Below are 23,368 nucleotides of genomic sequence, written 5' to 3' on the forward strand. Positions count from 1 at the left end.
AATTGTTTGATTGGTTTCTAATTTAAAATTAAAATTTTTTACCATGATTTGATCATTATATTATAATAGGATTCACAACCATATCCAATCATATCGTGTAGCACATGATACTTCAAACTAAATAAATGAAGGCGTTTAATGCGAAGAAGTACTTGAAAATAGAAAAGTGAGGAAACTTCATTTTTGTGCTTGCACCATTGTCTAATATCATGATTATTGTTATCTTTATTTGGGTTAAGATTATCATGATTATTACTTTACTTAGGGGGTAATAGTACCCGATCGAACATAATGGTCAATTTTTGGAGATGAGTTTATTACTTGTCTCCCTCGGCTTCAAGATGGAAGAATGGACTAATATGGCATTTGGTGCTTTTGCAGGAAATTAAGTTGTCCCAATAATTAAGGTCCTATTTGGGATGATTTTTTTTTTAATTTTAAAAAATAAAATCAGCTCTAATTTTGAGTTTCAGTTTGTTTTTAGTTTTTAAAAAGATATTAAAAATTAAAGATAAATAAAATGAATAAATCATTTTATCTTATCTTATTTTACTATGAAATAATGACAATAACAAAGGTAATAAGGTGAGAGTGATGACGATATCGATGGTGGTGATGTTGGTGGAATGACAGTAGTGGCACTGATGACGGTGGTGATAGAATGATGATGTTGATGGTAGTAGCAGTGAAATGGTGAGACCAGTGTTTTAAAACTCGAACAGACCTAGTTGATCAAACCGATTCGACCACAACTTGGAAGTTTGCTTGGGTGTAGTTTCTTATTGATCGACCATGCATTAAACCTGGTATAACCCGATATAATTCGACCAAGTTTGCAATTAAACAGTTGACCTATTGACCCGATTTGGGTCACTCCCAAGGGGGGAAATGAGTTGGATCATGAGAGTTAATTAAGGTTGGGTGTAAAATTTTAATTTTTTCTAATATAGATTGAGTCATGTGGGTTAATTAGTGACGTATTAGTTTGACCATTAACACATTGACCAAATGCTTGACTTGGTCAATCACCGACTCTATTTTTAAAATTATGGGTGGTGGTGAGGTGAAATAATGACAACAATGACGATGGAGACAACAGAATGATAGTGATGGTGATAGTAACAACAATGAAATAGTAGTGACGGTAATGGTGTACTAATGGTGGTGGCAGTGCTGGCGGTGATAGTGGTAGTAGCAATGATGGAATGATAGTGGTGGTGATGACGACGATAATCATGATGAGGTGGAATAGTGGTAGCGATGACGACAACGATGGTGAAAGCGATAAAGACTAGGTGCGGTGGTAGTGACGATAACAGTGGTGAAATGGTGGTGGTAATGACGATAATGATGGTAGGATTGGATAATGATAAAAGTAGTGAAAACAATGATGGAGGCAACAAAGGTGGGGTGCGATGGTGGTGGTCATGGTGGTAGAATGGTAGACACATAAGTGGTAGTGGTGGCGGTGACAGTGTGGTGGTGGTGGAGGCAGCAACAACAGTGTGTGATGGTAGTGACAGTAGCGATGGTGAGGGCAGTGTGGTGACAACAACAGAGGCAGTGATGAGAGTAGGTGTAGATGTGGTAGTGGTGGTGGTGGTGACAATGGTAGTTTTGGAATGTATTTTTTAAAATTAAAAACAAAATTCAAAAAACATTTTTTTTGTTTTGATAATAAATGTAAAACTGTTTTAAAATTAAATTAAAAGCTAATTTGGTTTCATTTTTGTGAAATACATTTTGTTTTGAAAATAATGTGTTTGTGTGTGTATGTGTAAATGAAAAGTAGTAGATACACGTAAATCTTTTGTAAAAAATTTCCGAATAATTAAATTAATATCATTATTGTGTTTTTGTGTGTGAATATGGTACTGTTAATTTTATAAATAAAAAAATAGATACACATAAATCTTTTGAAAAAATTGTCAGAATAAATTAATATCATCATTTTGTGTTTGTGCGTGAATGGTACTGTTAATTTCATAAATGAAAAATAATAGATACACAGAAATCTTTTGTAAAAATTGTCAGAATAAATTAATATCATTGTTCTGTGTTGGTGTGTGAATGGTGTTAATTTCATAAATGAAACTAATAGATACACAGAAATATTTTGTAAAAATTGTCAAACTAAATTAATACAATTACTTTGTTTATGTTCTTATCCATCAGGGTTAACCGAGTTAAGACATTTGGTAAAAAAATTTGCAAAATTTTAAGCTCAAACTTTGTTACTGTCACTTTATACCAAAAATATACATTTTTAATGGATTTGAATAGGATTTTGGTTCTTAAAAATATGATAAATATGTGTCAAAAGTAAATAAATATGATAAATTTTGATTTTAGTACTTAAAAAAAATTGTTGGTTTTGATCCTCATTTAGTTTTTTCTTAAATGTTTCATATCGGTATTTAGAGATGAAGTGACATATATATAGACATACAATATCAGCTATCATTTTAAAAGAACATGCATACAATTTAATTTAGAATATATATATATATATATATATATATATTAGATTACCCTAACATTAATGAAACAGTTACAAATACTTACAATGGATATATTCTACCAACTACTTGGCTTATTCGAAGAAAGGGCTTTAATTATAGGTATTTTTTTTAAATAAATAATTAACGTAAAAGACATTTTAAGTTTGTTGATGAGTAAAGACATTTTAGATTGATTCTTATAAAAAGAATCAAGTGCTAATCCTAATTTGGGTTTTACAAAAAAAAGACGCAAGGGAGTAATAATTAAAATTTTGAGAATAATTACTTTTTATAAAATTCTCTCATAGCATTGGCAAAAATAAGTACTGAAATTATTTTCTTAAAATAAGTTTAACACACGTATTAATTAAGGCAGTTTTAAGAAATAAAGGACACTTAAATGATGGTAGGCATAAGCAACTTTCTATTTGGCCTACAGCTAGCTACATGCCTAGTTGCCTACAACAATGTACATTATCTTTTACAATTAAAAATAATATATGTAAACATTCGTATAGTTTATCAATATTTATCTTAATATGCACACAGTTTATCAAAATCGAATTAAAAAACAATTCTCTTATTGCTTGGCATTAAATAGAACAATACAAATTCTACTAGTATTTCTCACCTTTCAACGAGTTTCATATGATCCTTCGCTTTTTGAAAGCTACAAAAATATCCATTGGCTCACCGAAAATATCATCTCTATCTGTTCCAACGTCGAGACAAGTTGCAAGAAAAAAGAAAAATGTTATTAATAAGATAGCTTTTACACCTTTTAACTATTAAATACATTTAGTGTGAGTATTGTTTATTTCTATTTAATAAAATTTATATAACATGTACTTAAAAAATATTAAAAATATTTGACTAACATTTCTTTTATTATATATTATTTCACGAGAAACGTTATGAATCTTCATAATCAAAGTCCACGTGAAAAAAGTCTAGTACATATTTTATGGGAAATTAGTGGAAGGACTTATGACACGACTACGGTCATCCTAAATGCGTAAATAAATAAATAAATATCTTAGAACAGGGCAAAACAATGAACTTTCCTCTTTCTGTATTTGACTGCTATCAAAAACACATGCACTAGTTGACTTATACTAGTCCTCCCCCTACTATACCTATACGACTTGAAATTTGTCAAGGCTATACATTTCATTCACACTACAACTACAAAATTCAACCCTCTACCATAAAAATAAAACTAACTTAAAAAAAGATACCAAACTTTCAACCGTTTTGAGTGGTTCAACACTTCAACATACCCACCCAACTCACCTCATGCATATCCCCACATTAATTTTTTCGAAGTTTAGCTAACTATGATACAAAACAAGGAATCTACCCTTGATTATTGGCACCCCATCTACATCATCCAAACTCTTAACCCCCTTAATTTGCACCAATCTAAAGCCTTTTTTTTTTCTTTCCAAATTGCACACACCTAACCTCCAATCATAATTAAAATTAAACCGTTTTCCACGTGTGAACCACCCAGCCATTGCCGACGGAAAACCTGAGCCACCAAAGTTAGGCCACGTTGACAACTCTAGAGAGAGAGAGAGAGAGAACAAACGATAGAGAGTGTGCGCCAACCAAATTAAGTAGCCAACAATTAAAAAGAACCTTTCAAAAAGGCCTTATGCTCAAAAGTGTCTCTATTCAATTACACATATATAAAAGGCCACGATAACCAACTCAAACACTTCACAAAAACCCTTTACTTTTTTTTTCTTCTCCTTATTTCAAACATGGAGTGGCATAGAGGCCACACCATAGGCCAAGGCTCATCAGCCACCGTCTCCACCGCCACGTGCTGCGGTGGTGTCTTCGCTGTCAAGTCATCGGAGCTGCCACAATCAGAGCCTCTAAAAAAGGAGCAGAAAATTTTGTCCTCTCTAAGTAGTCCTTATGTGGTTGCATACAAAGGGTGTGACATTACCATGGAGAACAACAAGCTCTTGTTCAACCTCTTCATGGAGTACATGCCCTTCGGCACGCTTGCTCAGGCGACTCGCCGGTGCGATGGTCGGCTCCAGGAGCCGGCCATTGCATGCTACACAAGGCAAATCGTGCAGGGGCTGGAGTACCTGCATTCAAAAGGGTTGGTGCATTGTGACATCAAGGGTGCCAACATCTTAATTGGTGAAAATGGGGCCAAAATTGGTGACTTGGGGTGTGCCAAGAGTGCGGCGGATTCCACGGGGGCGATCGGCGGCACACCGATGTTCATGGCGCCGGAGGTGGCGCGTGGGGAGGAGCAAGGGTGTGCTAGTGACATTTGGTCACTTGGGTGTACTGTGATTGAAATGGTAACCGGTGGTGCACCATGGCCTAATGTGGAAGACCCTTTTTCAGTGCTTTATCACATTGCATATTCTAGTGAAGTGCCCGAGATTCCTTGTTTTCTATCCAAAGAAGCAAAGGATTTCTTGGGGAAGTGCTTGAGGAGGAATCCACAAGAGAGGTGGAAGGCTAGTGAACTATTGAAGCATCCATTTATTGAGAAATTGTGTTTCAATAAGGAGGTTTTGGAGTCTAATTCAAGTTCCCCAACAAGTGTTCTTGAGCAAGGCTATTGGAGTTGTCTGGAAGAGTCAGAGAGTTTAGGCGATTTGATTCACAAAACAAGAAAGTTTGAAACTTTGGCTGCCGGGAGGGTCAGAATGTTGGCTCTGTCTTCTGGGGTGCCCTATTGGGCAAGACATGATGATGAGAATTGGATCACAGCAAGAGGGAATGGGGTTGAAGGTTTTGCCAATTGTGGGGCAGAGACAGCTTCTTTTGCCAGTCATGGGTTGTCTCACTAGGTGTTGGTGAAAGCAATGTCACTGGTAGAATTTTAGTGGACATGCTTTTTAGGATCACAAATGTTGTAGATTGTTAGTGTTGTAGTTAGTGATCTCATTTTTTGACGGAGGCATTGCTTGGATGCTATTCTCTTAACATAGATTCTTTATGATTCAATTATTCAATATTTCATTCTCCTCTGTTCTATCAATCTATAGATTCTTTATGATTCAATTATTCAATATTTCATTCTCCTCTGTTCTATCAATCTTCCATTAACTTTAAATAACAAAAAACAATTATTATATATTTCACACTCCCTGTTCATTCTGTCATATTATATAACCTGTTACATTTTTTTTTGGTTGGATATACCCTTAAAATTAGAGGTAACAAAACATGATACTCAGTCTGATGCAAGTTGGGGATCATAGCTAGTTGGACTTAAAAGTCTAAATTTAATTAGGACTTACTATAGAGCAAGGCTTAAAACATGTAAAAGTCTGATTCTTTTTAAGTCTTTCAGGGCTTTTTGCTCGGATTAAATCAAAATAAAAATGTCTAAAATTTAGACTTAAATTTTCAAACTCAAACACTACATTTTATCGGAAGAATTCTGTCAAATTGGGTCATTTTTTACTTCTACTAATTAAAATGTATATCACTTCAAAAAAAATAATTAAAATGTATATATTTCCATAAATAAATTTTTAAAAGAATTAATATGTTTTGGTAAAAAGTTGGATACTTAAGATTCGGAAACTGATTTAGTTAAAAAATATTCATTTTTAAACTCTAGAAGTTGAAATTAAAAGAAAAAAGTGATTATTTTATGGAAACAAACTAATTTAAATGAACATAATCCTATCTATGTTTGGTTTATAGGATGTATTAGGTTTAAATATTTAATTAAAATTTTGTTTTTATACGTAACGTTTATTTTCCATAAAATTCACATGAAAAGAACTAAATTGTTTTTTACACATAAAATTCTTCTCAATTTAATCTGTCATTAGGTAGATGTTCTGCTGTAGAAAAAAAGGTAGATGTTCTAAATTTCCGTCCTTACACGTTATCAATTTTTAATTTTTGTACGTGACGACAGTAACTATATTAAGAAAATTTTCCTATATATTATTAATTTAAAAACGTTTTTCACGTGGGAAATAGATTAAAAAAATAAATATACGTGTGGAGAACAAAAGTTGAAATCTATATTAATTATTCCAGGTTCATTCGTAACATTTCTGGGCTCAAATAAACTTGGAGATATTTTTGGATTTATCTGTGTATCTTCCTAGAGCCATCCCGGCCATTACAAGAGAACATAGAATAGTAACTTTTGTTCATTCAAAAGTAACACAAACCATGAAAATCCAACTTTGGTAGGTATGATGAGATCCTTTGAAAACTATTTTTTTTTTATTTGGTGGAAAAAGTAAATTAACTCAGATAAAAACAAGACTAGGGAAAGAGAACAAGGTGGCAAAGCATGTCCAATCGATTTTTTTCTGGTACATCTGAAAGAAGAAACAAAAACAAAGCAAGAATAGCAATTTCCTAAAGACAACCCAACGGACCCCATCATATCCTACTATAGAGTTGGCTTCAAACTCTCTTCTATTATTTGAGATGGTTGATTCCAATGAGCATGAGCATAGGGAACCAAGGTGGCCACCCTTTGGAGCAATGTCTCTCATTGTCGACCTTAGTTTGGTGCCTTTACTTTGTCTCTCTTTTTTTTTCTTTTTCTTTTTAATGACTATTTATTTGTCCATGATATTGGTAGGTTTAGAGATAAAATTCCCAAACCCCCAAGTTGGTTAAAAGGTAATTTATCAACTCATTAAATTCCAATCTCTTGCACCAAACCAGTACAGCCTTACAGGTCCCATGTTTTAAAGTAAAGCGAATATGCAACAAATATTACGTTATGTGGAGTTTCTATCCATCAACCACTATCTCCCATAATTAAATAGCAACTCCTTTTTTTCACATATTATATATTATAGGTGAAATATTCATCAGTTTTATTATCCTTATCGATGTTAAAAAATTCCACTGTTCATTTTTAGTTATGTCTTTTTTTATAATTATATTTTTTTATTATTTATAATATTTAAATATGAGATCTTAATTAAAGAATTCGAGTCTACTAATCAATGATATGATAAATAAACAAATTGAGTTGATGAATAAATTGCCTCTACATAATCAGTTTGGTACTACGGTTTAACGACGGAATTGTTGAGTAACTTGGTAATTTTTCGTTGCAAACCAAGTTGACGGTAACAAACTTGATTGCTAAATGACTAAATAAAAGAAAATTTGGTGATGAAAAACAATCGGATATAGCTATGGTCACTAAACGGCGAGGGTTATTGGTCGGTGGCTAAATTTAATTGATAATCATCACTTTTCGTCTTGTGAAGTACATTAGAATGAATGATGCAGCACACATTACAAACAAGACAAGTATCGGCATTCTAGAATCACAATTTGGTCAACCTCCACTATCTCTTATGAAAATTCAGAACCAAGTCAACCCAAATACAAATCAAACTAATATTCTTCCATGGTTGGAGAGTAGTTGGTCCTCTACAATCTCACAGAGAAACTTCGGTCATCTAGGCATAAAATTAACCTTCTAGAAAAACTCCAAATTTCAATTCGTCAGTTTAGGCCAATTTTACAATGGACTTGCTTTGACCCCAATACGATGGTTCGTTCTGCCTGTTTTACATGTAAATATGTTTGTTTCATATCTGCGGTTAGAAATGTTGGATGAACGTTTCAATGCCAATGATGCAAAGGATAAAAGTAAAATAAATGCTAAAACAAAATCCTGATCCGTTAATAAAATAACTTTTGTCTCAAACATAATTTTATAATGAAGAATCAAACATGCACTATAATGTTAAATATTATATTGCAGTCAGCACATATTTTTAAGGAAGTCATACAAATTGGTATATACTTGCTGCTGAATCGTTGTAAGTTTTGTTCCTTTTTGTTCGTTAGACCACGAACCTGTTGGTTGCTCCCATTCGTTCACGTAACCTATGTGTAGAAAAAGACCAATACAAGTCAGGCATTTGATAAACATTCTCCAACTTGGCATAAACTAACAATCTGTCAATAACATGAGCCCGTAATAACCTTTTTAACAGAAATAATGTTCTCGTGTTGATCTCTTGTATGTCGATTAAAGGTAAGTGAGACTTAAAAGTAAATTTTAAGAGGATATGTTTTTCCTTTAAAGAAGAATTATAGATTAAGTCTTTTCAATTACTAATATATGTGATATTTTTGTTAACATATGTGATTTTTTTTTATAAAAATTAATAACATTTTTTTTACTAATAGACCTAAATCTTAAGTTTTAATTACTTTATTATAGGAGTCTCCCTGGTCTATTGAAGAGACCAAACCCACCACAACCTATTATATTTGCTTGGCTAAAATTGTTTGTGGACTGGCTGGATTTTAACAAATATGCAGCTATGAGATCCTTACAATCTGAATTCCAAAAATGCACCGATTTTGAAGAAACAAGTGCCTTAGGTATGTTGGCTTTCTAGCTAAGTTCCTCATCAGTGTTCAATTGGGCTTATCCTCATCCCTCTTTGTTATTTTTAGCAAAACAATAGCAAGACACAGAGCAATGCCTTTGTCTAGGCCAAGTGTTATGCCAAGGACATTGCTTTAATTTTACCAAATTTTCCCACAGAATTAGAAGCACGTGGCCAAAAACCCATAATTTTTTCACTTCAAAATTTAAAATGTAAAAATAAGACTGAAATTTTTATAAAACTATAATTATTTTTTATCAAATAATTTTTATAATACGTGAAAATACTATGCATTGATAATTTAAATAAACAAAATCAATTTTAAATTAATAATTTTTTATGTGAAAAATACAATATTAAAATATACTTCAATTTTTAAATAATAAATAAATATAAATTAATTTTTAATTAATTTTTTATAAATAAATATTTCTTAATATTTTAATATACAAAAATAAGTGGCCTATTAAATAGTAGAAAATACTGGTTGCTTTCTGGAGCAATTGTGCTTTCTTTGAATTCCCAAAAAAGTTGCTCTCAAATGCTAAAAGAAACTCAAGCGAGTTACTTAATATATTGCTTGTGAGTGTCAGATTGCTTAAATTTATTTACTGAAATAAATATTTATTTTAATAAAATAAGATTTTTTTTAAAATATATTTGTTCAAACGACTTATGTTTTAAAAAAATAATTTTATGTTTTTAAAAAGTAAATTCTATCTACTTCTTAAAAAGTATTTATATAAAAATCACTTATTTTAAAATTTAAACAAACTCCCCAATAACCTTTCCACCCCCACATGAAAAAAATGCCTTAACCTTTCCTGAGTTGGATTTTCTCATGGTTTTTTTTATATAAAAAAAAATTACTTGTTAGTATATTATTATTGTACAAAAAAATATATATTATTAATATAAACTAGTAATATTTATACCAACAAATTAACTTTTATTAAATAAAACTTATACTATGGAACAGTAATCTTTTTTTTTTATCATTCAGACTATGGAACACCAATCTAACTAAAGCGTTATTGTATGATAATTTTTCAAGTGGTATCACGTAGGACACGACAAGTTTAGCCGTTGAAATGATAGCATGCTATTCATTCTACATACTTGCGTTAGTTCAGAAGATAACAAAATCTGGAAATTGATTACATGTTAAATGATGCGGTTTTTTGGGGGAACAAAGACACAACTACGAAATATAATTTTCATAGGTTGAGGGGTACGTTGGTTAGCAGACTTGTTCGGACTGACATGTCATGTCCTCACAAATTGCAAATTTAATTATTTGAACCGAGAAACTGAAATCAAGTTGTCTGTTATTTGTTCTGATATTCAAATACAATTTTTGGTTCATGAATCATGATATACAGCTGATGTCACTTGTTCTGAGGTGACATTTGTCTGTCAAAGAAGGCTATGAAAAGAGGTAAAACTTCGTATCCCAATGAAATTTTGTTGGTTGAGACTTGGGAGATAGGTTCTATTCAAATTAATTTGTCAAAAACTTTTAGAACAAGTCGGGACCAGGACAAGAAAAACGAAACACCAAAAAGAAGAAAAAAATATGAATAATTATACATTAATTTATACTTCTAAACCCTTGTAATACTTGTGACACGAGCTTGACATGTAATTATTGATGTTTATCTTTGTGCTTTATGATCCATTGAGTAATGATGGTTGTGAGTTATGATGGTTTTGTGCCTTTGAATCATTTTGGTCTGTATATGAACTATAAGCTTCTGAATCATGTGGTACTTTTGAATTTGATTGGTTTACACTTGATGATTTGAAAGCCTAAGACACCTCCTCCAGTTACTGCAACAATGCGTTGACTCCAATTCTACATGATATAATCTCGGTGAAGGTATATCGTAAGCTTGTTCAACCTAACTCAAAACTTTTGAAAGGTCACATGGGTTAGATATTGAAATTAAATCAAATAGAAATAAACAAAATTGGGCTTAGCTTGATATCCATTCATCATTCAATCTAGTCTGATTTGAATAATTTATTTTTTAATTATTTTCCTTTTTCTAGTTTCCGTATTTTCTTAATATGAATATTTTATAAAATTCACAATAACTTCACCTCAAAAAATTGAAATTTGATTTGGTTAAATAAAAGCTTTTCTAAAAATCAACCCATTTCTATTCAATTAGTTTAGACTTTAATCTTTTTTCTCACTCGACTCAACTTACCCGTAGTCACTAGTTTATGATTATAGGAATGCTACCATTACCAATAGTACAAAGCTCCGTGAGACATGGAAGCAATTGTTTAATCAGGTGATAATCTAATTTTGGACATAGACAAGATGAAAAAAAATTGTGACAGCCCACACAGATTTGGGCTTTCCAAAGTGCATGAACCTACCTAAGAAGGAGCCCACACCAAAGCACGCCACATGAAGTCATATGGATGTCATGTTCAAGGTATGAGAGTGACAGAATGCACATATGCATGTTAGATGTGTGGGGTTATTAGTACAAGTACGTGTAGACGGTGTAGCAATTTGTTGGTTCTTTTCTTAATGGTGAGGTTCTACAATATTTTGAAATATTTGTATATGAAAAAATAGATTATACCATCATGGAATTAAAAATATTATGTATGATAAATTTATTAACTTTTATAATAATTATTTTAAAATTATACTAATGATAATCTATAATTGTCATCGAATTTAAAATATTATGTATGATAAATTTATTAATTTTTATAATAATTATTTTAAAAATTATACTAATGATAATCTATAATTGAACGACAGTATAAATTTACTTTACACTATCAATGTGTGATGATTAAACTCTTTATATATATGGGTGAACAATTGAATGATACTTTCATAATACATGTTTGGTTGAAAAAAAATTCTTTTTAGATGTCATTTCAATAAATTTTTAATCATAAACTAAAATTTAATATAAATTACACTAATTTAAATATAGTAATTTTTATTTATTAAGAGGAAATACTTGAATGGGAAATTTATTTTTCACTTAACAAAGACAATTTGAGAAAACTCATTTAAATATGTTGAAAATACTTAGAATGGTTATAGAAGAATAATGTTATTTATTGTATGGTATTTTTTTTTTTTTTTCAAAATCCTTTTACAAGCTATTGAATATAAAAATTGCAGAATTTATCATACATTAACATGAAAAAAACTAATTCATCCAGGTTGGGTTAAAAATGTTACCCGTTCTTAACATGAGTCTAACCCAAACAAACTATTTTTTTTTTTTTTTGGCAAATTAAAAGTGAATTGAGTTGACCTATTTTATCACCCATACTCTTAGAAAATGCACTTTATAACTCAAGCTCACTGATGATGCCTTGCACAGCCTACAAAACCACATTCCAACACCATCTAAAATCATTCCAAATTATAATTATTAGAATAAATTATACCAACTATTTTTCAAGTTGTGAAATTATACAAATGTTCTATATTTTTTAACATTTGCATTGACCTCCCTTCAGGGGAGTCTAATGTACTGTTTTTACAAATAAGGGAGATTAGTGTAATGTATAAAGAAATATTAGCGTATATTTTTAAAAAATTAAGGAAGATTATTTAAGTGTAGAAAAAAAATAGGGATTGTTTATGCAATTTTACAAAATTTAAGAAATAATCAGTATAATTTACTGTAATTCTTATCATGTCTCTAGAAAAGAACAATGACTATGGATGTTCACATTCAATCTGATATATAAAAAAATAGGGATTGTTTATGCAATTTTACAAAATTTAAGAAATAATCAGTATAATTTACTGTAATTGTTTTCATGTCTCAAGAAAAGAACAATGACTATGGATGTTCACATTCAATCTGATATAAAAAAAATGCAAATCAATCTATTAAAAATCGAACCACAAATTGTTTTGATATGTGGGTTGGATGAATTTTGCCTTAAAGTCAATCGAATCGAACCGCAAATAATCCTAACAATGACATTTGAGTAATGATTTATTGAAAACACTTTTAGAGTGTGTTTGGATGGAGGAATTTAAAATTTTGAGAAATTTTAAATTCTAAGAATTTCAAATACTTCAATTGAAATTCTTTTATTTTCAAAATTTTGTGTTTGGATAAAAAAAAGTTAAAATTATGAGGGTGAAAAAAAATGAATGAAAAAAAGAAAAGATATGATTGGTGTACTAGTTATATATGTTCCTCTACGTTCTCAGGACCGAACAATGTTCCACAATCACTATTTTTTTATAAGAATTAAAATTAAAAGTTAAAAAAACAAATATATATTTAAAATTATTAATAAATACTTAAAATCACTTAAAGTAATTGTATTTTTTTATATTGGAGTAACGATGTTATTCAAATTATTACATTTAAGGTGTACTATACCCATGCATCTAGTTTTTTTTTATCTGGAAACATTAATTATTAAAATGTTAGTTTTGTTGAGAGAATGATAAAACCCATAACCTTATCTTTTTTCCTTTTCTTTTTACCATCTAATCCACCATCATATATCTACTAAGTAAAAGTTTACTCCATGGCCACATCATATTACTAACTACAATATTGTGTTAATAGAGCAAACTTCTATTAGATATTTATATTAAAAAAAATTACACTCTGTGGATATATATAAATTAAATTGTTATGAGTAATAATGAATTAATAATCACGTTGCCATCAATGTTTCTCTATTCTAAACTAAGGTTGCGAGCGAGTAAGGGCGTGCTTGCTAATGTTAAGAGCAGTGATAAACCATTAAGATGAGAGACACCAAAACTGAGACCGATGATAAGGCAGACCTAACCACATGAGCCATGACTCCCTTAACTTTATGTGCATACTCAGCTGAAGCCAGTGCCAAAGCCGTTAGAGGAAAAGAATAAGCCCCCCATGCCACACATTGAACTTCTTCATCGACTTCTTAAATAGGAGAGGCCTTGAAACCTGTTTGTTCTAAAACACATAACAAAGACAATTAGTAATTTTATTTGGTGGCCTAGTCTACACGTGGAATAACTAAACTAACTAAGATATATATCCTAAATTCCTAGCTACCTCCAAGTACATTAAACCGCAAAATCTAATAGTTTAATATTTATCGATAAAAAAAAATCATAATCAACACTACTATAAAAAAGTGTTTCAACGACGGTCAAATAGAGCATACAACGACGGGTTCCAAAATACCGTCTTAGAAAGTGAGCAGCTTTCTAAGACGGTGCTTACCTCAGCAATATCTTTGAAAGTAGACATTCTAAGATGTTGCTGATGTGAGCACCGTTTTAGAATGTTTATTTTCAAAAACGTAGTTGAGGTAAGCATCGTCTTTGAAAGTAAGCATTCTAATACGTTGTTGAGGCAAGCATCGTCTTAGAATGCTAACTTTCAAAAATCGTGTTGATATAAGCATCGTCCTTGAATTAAATATTATTTTTAATTATTGATATTTTTTCTGATTGATATCCCATCAGAAAAAATACAAATAATTAAAAATTATTATTTTTAGTATGATTATAATTAATATTAATGGTAAAATTTATTTACTACATAAATATTTAAATGATAGATTAAATAAAAATAACAGGTTTATGTATTATTTATATTTAATCTATCATTTAAATATTAATTATTAAAATAAATTTTAATATTAATTATAACATATTAAGAAAATTAAAATATAAATTAAATTTTAATAAAAATTACAACAGATTAAGAAAATTTTAATTAGAAAGGCAAAATGCATGTGAATTAATTTATCAACCTTGATCAACATATATGCAGACATTTGAACCACAAGCTCCTACCTAAAATTAATTGAAAAATTTCATATTATAAAACATATCGATATGTTTTAAATAGTAGTAATTGAGACATAATTGTCTCCCTGAAGTTTTTAATACATAGGTGATTTCTAAAGTAGTTCTTTTCTAAACATAACTATTAAGCGTTTAGGGATTGCAGGTCTTGCCAGCACCTATCATTTCGAACACATAATTGTCATAGCTGCCCCTAACTCTCAGCTCCTAATCTCCTATCATATACAATAGCTAAAAAACCATTAAATGTTAAGATTGGAACTTCAAAATTAGGAAAACTTCTTTATTGAAGTTGGTGCACAAATTCTTGTTTTGGTTATTTCCTCAATATCCTAATGAATGAAAAGCTTCAGCTTTTAGTAGTTGATTCCTATATAGCATTCTACAACTACACAAATAATTGAATAAGGCATAGGGAGTGGGGACAATCGAGCAATGCCTAATCCACAATCCTTAGAAAGATGTTGTTGCTACAATGGAACTATGAGTTTCAGGATTTCTTTTCCCATTTTAATTGAACCAAAACTCAAGAAGTTCCCCCATAATCACAAACTACATTCTCTAAGTTTTATCACAAGATCTACTGAAATATTTTGTGATTCTTCCATTATGTCAGATTCAAGCAGAATCAAGTTCAAATTAAGAGATAAAAAAACATTCCAACCTTTAATTGGCTTCTGGTCACCTTGATTAATCCTTTTGCTACTTGGCCTAGTTGGAGGGGTCCTCTCATTAGTACTGTTGCAGCAACAATTAAGAGGAGCAGTTTGTCCAGCTATAGTGAATCCCAAGTCATCTAACAAACAAACCAAAAAACTTTACAACTTAGCTGAGCCTTCCTTAAATTTGAAGTCATCATAGAATAGACGGTAAAAATGACATATTTGAATAACAAAAAATGAAAAAAAAAAAACATTGAGTTCAGGACAAACATACCTCTGGTCAAAAACTAATTTGAGGTAAAATTGCTCGCAACATGACCAAATACAAAATGTCAAAAACTAGTTAGAACTAAATTACTTCTCAATGTCATACTTATAACCCCACCCTACATTCCAATCATTAACTTGTTCACACTCTACCAGACTTGAAGTTATTAAGGAAATTTAATAGTTACTTTTGATAATCCTAATCTTAATCAAAACTAAAAACCCAAATAAAACAACAACAACCAAACCATATCAAAATTATAAAGCAAAAAGTAAATAATTTTTGAAAAATCAATATAAAACACAACCCTGAATAATTCACACTACAGAGCCACCTATTCCTTACTAATTACTTGACAAAAAAAAAACCACGATTAACCAATTACCTTTAATCATCTAGAACCCTGAAGAACGAGCAAATTCCCAAAATTAAAATAAAACAAAACATTAGAATTCCAAATAAAGAAAATAAATAAATAATTGTTGAAATCAAGTATAGGAAATTAAGTCCTTAAAAGGGACACTAAGAAAACAAAGAAACAGAGCTATCTTGATCTTCTAACCAACCAAAACAATTTCATAGGTCTTCTGCCACTTTCTACACTCCATTCATATATAAAGGCAGATTCAGTACATACCATTCATACTGTCTTTAATGGCAATATTGGTCATTATTGACTTACCCGGGCCTGCAGTTGATGTACTCGCACCTGCATCTAAAATTGAGACAAAAAAAAAGACCGTTGAGGTGAAAAAAAGTAAACCATGATGAAAATTACGAAGGACAAAAAACCTGTTTCTAACTTCTATTACGAAAGATTAAAGTTTGAATATTTGGGGTGACTAGGCTCTCGGCACTGAATATTCATTCATACAAGATAAATCAACCTAAGGGCACTAACTAAATTTTGCAACTCCAAATATATTTCAAGTTGTCATGTGTGTGCTATAACTATTTGTATTTGATGAATTAGTATTTATCATGATGTACTGGTTTTGACATTAACACAGAGAGAGAGGACAGTAGATATCTAGTTATTGGAGGAATAGGCTCAATAATGGCTATTTCTAGAGATTTAGAACTTACAAATAGGCCTTCTTGAAGTGCAGAAGCTTTGCAGTTTCTATTGCTTCATCACTTGATATCTACCAAATCACACATCCATTGTTTAACAAATCTTAAACTGTTACAAATGTCCAAACAAAAACCGCAAAATAATGACAAAATCATATCTTTCAATAATTATATTCAAACAGAAAGGTGTCCATATTTACACCATGGTGCAGAAATTAGAACTTAATCCTCAAGACATCCAAGATTCCCTTCTACCCAAAACAATATTAAGTCTGACATGATGTAAAGGTGCCATTCCAAAAGTTCATAATTGGCTATTTGCAGTTTCCCCACAAACTGAAACTTTGCCCCCAAAACCCACACATCTCAGGACTTCACAAGGAAGTAGAGAATCATATTACTTAATGTAGAAAAAGTGCATAGCAGAAACTAACTGAACAACAAAAAAAAGAATGTAAACCTAAATTGGAAATGCTTAATTAGTAGCAAAAATATCAAGTCAAAGTATACACAATACATCAATATCACCAAATTGATATAAAAACAAGAAACTACAGTATCAAACCCTGTATATATTAATTGAAAGTATAAGAATTTCAAGTAATTTATTAATTATCAGATGCAATAACCATATACACAGGAGTTATGACATTGTTTCCTAAAACTGCACATTGCATTTCCAAACAACTTTAGAATAAAGTTATAATATATCATTTTGTATATTTATGTCAAGTCTTAAAAAGTATGACGACTATTCAAAAACCATTAAAAGCTTACTTGAACTACTTCATCTACAAGGCTAACTTCCAATACTCCAGGGACAAAACCAGCACCAATCCCTTGAATCTTGTGAGGACCTAGATGTTCACAACTTTAAGTATTTATTATAAAGAAAAACCATTCAACTTGAAGTAACTACTGGAGGGAAGACAAACAGGAAAACATATAAGAGCAGACATAATTTAAAGTAATATTTTTTAGAGAACAAAAAAATTAAATCTAAATTAGGATTTTGTATTTAATTATGATTTGTGTATGAATTTGATTAACTTGGGTTACAACTACCCTTTAGACGCCTTATGTTTTTCACAAACTTTGACATAATTGTAACAGTAAGATTTCCTTTTCATCATATAGCATATGAGTTACTAGTTAGAGAGTACTCTGCCCCCAAAAGAGTACTCTAGGCTTTTCTATATCACCAAAAGTCCTTCTGGTATGCTAAAGTGACCATAAAAAAGTGAAAATTTGTGGGGATCATACAATCAATGCTCTACTAAATAAATAAAATCAATGCAATCACCTTTTAATAATATGAGCAAACAGATCAAGACAAAAATGCCATTCCTGAATACACTTTAACATGGAAAAGTGAGGCAATCACCTAATAATGAATAAATAGAAAAGTAAACAAAAATCTAATAGCCATGCAACATTTTCATGGTTCATGTGAGAAAGTATTCAAAATGAGCATATAAGTTTTCACAATGGATCAAAGCATGTGTTATATAACTCACCAGGTTTTCCTCTAGAGAGTATTTGACAGACAAGGCTACTTACTCTCAAGTATTCCTTTTCAAAAATTGAGGCTGTAACTTGCAACCACCCTGCTTTACCAACGCAGAGTTTAGGCAAAAATTGAATTCAGAAAGGTATGTAGTTTTATTTGAGCAATTAATATTCTAGTTGTCACAAACACTTCAATCAGCAAATCAATGAAATCAAAACGTGAACCCACAATGCACATAAATGAAAATGGAAAGACAAATCAACGAAATCAAAATAGAAACACAAATTCAAGCAACAAACCCTATATCTCATGAAACAAAAAACATTAGACATGGAAGAGACGAACCTGGAAAGCGATAAATCTACTTGTCGCAAAACACAACTAGCTAGGGTCCGAACCCAGCCTATGAACCGAGGGAGGAAGTGATGAAGTTAGAAGTTCCTGAAAAGTGAAAATTGGACAATATTAGTTAGATACAATATCTCAAACCACCACACCCAACTCTTCGTGCAACGAGGCCGATGTTACCTTTGTGAACAGTGTCAGTGCAACGACCTTTGGGTTCGCAGAAAGGCACCGAAACGCCACGCGAAGCTCAGGGGGGAGATTCGCGTTCAGAGGTGTGAAGGTGCTGCGAGCGCAGGAAGTTTTTGAAGGTTCACTCAGAAGCTCACTCACGAGGAAGACCTAGTGCCGGAAGTTTTCGTTCACTCAAAAACTCACTCACTCACGGGACAAGAAGCTTTTATAAAATATGGTTAACGACGGTGCATTTTAAAGCCCGTCTTTGTTTTTAGTGATTTCAACAACGTGTTTAATATACACCGTCTTAGTCAATTTTCTCGTTAGCATACGAAAATGGTCCTAAACAAAAACGTTGTTGAATATATAAGATATTTACAAAAATGTCACCGCCCCTAATACTACGACGGTCATGTTGCGACCGACTTTGAAAGTGCATCGTAAAAAGTTTTTATTTTAGTAGTGCGACAAAAAGTTTCTCATTTTATAGCAGAGTTTTGGAATGACATTGTTGTAGAGGGGACCACAAAATAGAAATTTATATATATATATATAGATGGATTTGTACTGTATTAAATGACACTTATACTGTATTAAATTTTATCTTAAAATTAATTGATATTGATGGATTTGTACAAAAATATATAAGTTGGACTTGAAAAATTGAAACAAGTAACATAAAACTTTCAACAGAAACACTACAAAATGAATTGTCCTAGCTAGTTATATCCATTAAATTGCAAGTTGTAGTCAACTTATCAATATATAGGGTTATAGACTTGTAGGGACCGGCTTAATTAATTCTAGTGGAATGCAACTTAGATACTTAAACATGACGAATAAAACAAATCAAGCATGAGAAGACCATGAAACGTAAACAATTTAACAACATCAATTCAAAGTTTGCACTTTGCCCCACTATTTTTTATTGATAATCTTGGATCCACCAACTGCTAAGCAATGTTGTTAATGATAGAATATATGATAAGATATTCTATTAGTATTATTAGCCTAACTAATCGGTTTGTATTTGATAGAAATACAAACTGATTAGTTAGGCTAATAATACTGATATAATATCTTATCATATATTCTATCAGTTAGGTCAGCATATAAGGTATATATTTCTTTCTTTTGGACTTCGAAGTAAAATAGTAGAACCTTAAATTTCTCTTTTCTGTCAATTATTCTACTTCCCTTTGATAACTTAAAAGAAAGAAATTAAACTATTCATTTGGTTTTTATAGTTATCTCATTTTGAATTTTAATTTCTATATGAAAAAACTGTAAATTTTAATGCATGTTGAATTAAAGTTTACAAAAACAACCTTCTACAAAATTAAATTTTCAGACAAATATAACCTTTTTTATATAATTTTTTTAGCAATTTATCACGGTTATTATACTGTCAAAAAGTTTTTCTCTGATGTTCTCAACTATAAACAAAACTTAACCTTTTATGCATGTGTAGAAACAAAAACTAAAAGTTTTAATAGTATAGGAAAAAAAACTTAAATCAGGAAACTAAATTTGGTAGGAGAGGAGTTTTTGTTTCCCAAGAATTATAGGTTAGGAAACTAAATTTGGTATGCATTTTAAAAAATAACATTTTCAAAAAAGGATATTTTTTAGAAATATTTTTTAATCAGTTTTTTATGAAAATAATTCATGAGAAGTTGAAAATCTTACTTTATTAAGTTTAATTTTTTTAATATAATAAAAATATCATGTTATTTTTTATTAAATTATATAATGTGATAAATAATTAAAATAATTAGTAAAAATATATAATTCTTTTATTCCTACAAACTTATCTAGAGATTTTCAATAGACAACAAAACAAATTTTATTTATCCCTAGAAAACATGATTATCAGGAATGATGATTTCCAAAAATGAAAAAATTTCTCCATTCCCAAACACGTTTTAAGTGAATATTTTAACTTTAAATTACCAGGGACATGAAAAGGAAGAGCGAGAGGAAGAACAGCATCTTGCATGTGGTGTCAAACCTGCCACAAATGGAGTTCCAAGCCAAGCTTGCCATGCTTGGTGCTGCAAAAGACAAGAACACAGGACGCAGCATCGAAGGGACACTATTGTTCCCTGCCAATCTCTGATAGAGTGTCACAAAAAGCACCAAATAATGTGTACTACCCAAACAAAACATGCATAGTGCACTCTCCTTCCACCCCATTTGTGCAGCAGCTTGTGCACCCACCAAGTTCCCAATCACAGACAATTGACTTGTTGGATTTGCTCCAATTGACAAAAACCCCTTCCCTTTGGTAAACCACTGGCCATAAATCTCCACATCAAGCATCACCAAAGGAGCAACAAACACCCACCAAAGTACTTTGTAATAAAGTGTTGCTGGGGAGAGGAATGGTGATGATTCTAGCAAAAGGAGCCAAGAAATCCAAGGGATAAATAGGTAATTTACTCCAACATGGTTTAAGAACTCTTCCTTAATCATGTCAAAGTGAAAGAGACATTTTAGAATGTAGAGAAAAGAGAGTGAAGCTAGCGTGAACAAGGCAAGGAACCATAGGAGGGTGTGGACAGAAGAGGGTATGGATGAAAATAAACGTCTAAGAGCAAATGCATCTTGGATTGGCTCAATGAGGATCTTCAATAGAAAGGCTTGGCTTGAGAGGGACAAACTAATCCTGAAGTACCCTGCATGGAATTGTGTCAGAATACAGGACAAACATTGGATTTGGATTTGAGGCTTGCAATTTGATTGAGTTTTAGTGAGTGAAACATCTATTGGTAACTCTACATGGGGTTGTGGATGTTGTTTCTCGTTGTCACCCATCTTGGTAACTTTTGGTTTGGTTTATGCGTACAGAGTGATGTATTTATAAAGTATGGTACCAATGTCTTTGTCACCACCACTTTAGTGGGAAATAGGTGATGAAACTTCAAGCGGCTGCCTCAGTTGCATTTTTGGACTAGGTGATTCTTCCATGTATAAGCCAAAAATTGTTCCTAAAGTTTGTGTCATTTACAGCTATACACACTCTTAAGGGGATCATTCTAATCAGAGCAAGAATATTTATATTTCTTTATGTTCTTTTATTCTTGGTATAAATTTTTTGAAGTCCTTATTTATTGGTTTTAAAAATTATCCATATTTTGCGCATATCTTCATGTGTATGATTCTTATATAATTGCATCTAAGCTTCTCCTTTGTTTGAAAAATCTGATTGAGAAATACGGAACAAGTGTTATCCATTTGGATAATAAAAGTTTGAAGTATAAAAAAATTTACAATACTTCAGGCACTCTGCTTAATCAAAATGAACTAGCTAAATCCCTTGATTCTGTGCAAATACCATTTCCAGAGAAATAATTTCTGGAAGGAGTGTGATTGAGAGGTACCTTTATGATAAATTAAAATTATTGGTCCCTATCCAATGCACCCTGGTCACGGTCTTTACAAAGCACCCTTTTTAAGGTAAATGCCAATCTTCTTGAGTGTGATAGTTAAGTTTCATTTCATGGAAACCTAGCCAGATCATGGAGAAAGAGATGGACGCTTCCACTGTAATAAAATAATATTAACAGAACTGTCGAATGGAACATATATAGAGTTTTTTTTTTTTTTTTCTTTCTTGTCATTCAAATTGTCCTATATATACGAAATTTAGAGCAACTAGCCTCGTTGGGGAGGTTGTCACTACCATTCACATGATATACATAGCATTAGCCCTAGACAAGGAACATTCGAGGTGGAATCTAAAATCTCTTCTGGTCTTTTTGAGCCAAATTTTAATAATTACTTACAATTACTAAGACTCTAACTTAAAACGCACGTCCTATAATTTTCCGTGTCGCAACGAGCCTCTAGTTTTAAACCATTACCATATTAAATAACACATGGGAATAAAAGTAAAAAATAAGAATTAAAAGAGATCAAACTCAAAGATCAACGATGCATCTCTTTTACAAGTATCAAAATAGCTGGTTTAACACATTATTCTTAAACAACCAACCATTATTCACATGACTTAATTAATTTTCTCAAGTTTGTATACTTATGGTCAAGCGAATGACAGAGCGTGAAGTATTGGGATCATAAAACGCAGTTTGCAACACAGCATAGCCCCTTGCAAAGCGGAACTTGCCAGTCCCAGACATAACAGAGACCTCTCTATAATTCTCACGCTGACGGCTAATGCCTTGTACAACAAATTGGTGAACATAATTGAAAGGGCCACATTCACATTAGCCCCATCATGGGCCGAGGCTACGAGAAGGCCTTGAGCCCGGCCCACCATCTCGGAGGTTGGGCTTGGGCTCAGCTAGACAGGGTCATCCACCACAAATATGGATCCAAATGTGGTGTAGGTCCAATCCCCTCCCTTGATACCAGCCACTGGGGTAACTGTGGCATTAGGCCCTGTTGCTATGTCCTGCAGGTAGAACACCATGGTTGTTTGATGAGGCACAGGTGGAGGTAATTGGGCATAAACTTCATAAACCATTGTGATGGGTATCAAAAGCATTGATACAAAATAATGGTGCCATTTTTTTTTTTCTGGGGGTGGGTGGGGTGATACAAAATGCTGCAAGGTGTAGAGATGAGTATTTGGTAAGATATTTCATTTATTTTTATTTATTTTACTAGT

At 31.6% G+C, this 23,368-nt stretch overlaps 1 protein-coding gene, 1 long non-coding RNA gene and 1 pseudogene across 2 annotated transcripts; 1 reads left to right on the plus strand and 2 right to left on the minus strand.

Annotated features, from left to right (window-relative positions):
• Positions 1-4,208: 4,208 nt before the first annotated feature.
• LOC114379347 (mitogen-activated protein kinase kinase kinase 18-like) lies at positions 4,209-5,550 on the plus strand. Its single transcript, XM_028337991.1, has one exon. The coding sequence runs from the start codon at positions 4,268-4,270 to the stop codon at positions 5,324-5,326; it is 1,059 nt and encodes a 352-aa protein (XP_028193792.1). The 5' UTR covers positions 4,209-4,267; the 3' UTR covers positions 5,327-5,550.
• A 7,907-nt stretch (positions 5,551-13,457) lies between these two features.
• On the minus strand, positions 13,458-21,552 carry LOC114379726 (annotated as a pseudogene).
• Positions 17,964-19,627, minus strand: LOC114379728. The gene is made up of 3 exons (XR_003659579.1): positions 18,742-19,627; positions 18,559-18,654; positions 17,964-18,310 (listed from the first exon to the last, which is right to left on the minus strand). It is a non-coding gene; the product is annotated as an uncharacterized LOC114379728 (long non-coding RNA).
• Positions 21,553-23,368: the final 1,816 nt, after the last annotated feature.

The sequence above is a fragment of the Glycine soja genome, chromosome 12 (genome assembly GCF_004193775.1).
Source record: "Glycine soja cultivar W05 chromosome 12, ASM419377v2, whole genome shotgun sequence".
NCBI classification, from domain to species: domain Eukaryota; kingdom Viridiplantae; phylum Streptophyta; class Magnoliopsida; order Fabales; family Fabaceae; genus Glycine; species Glycine soja.

Coding starts and splice junctions, on each gene's coding strand:
- LOC114379347 (XM_028337991.1), top strand. CDS start 4,268: ATGGAGTGGCATAGAGGCCACACCATAGGCCAAGGCTCATCAGCCACC.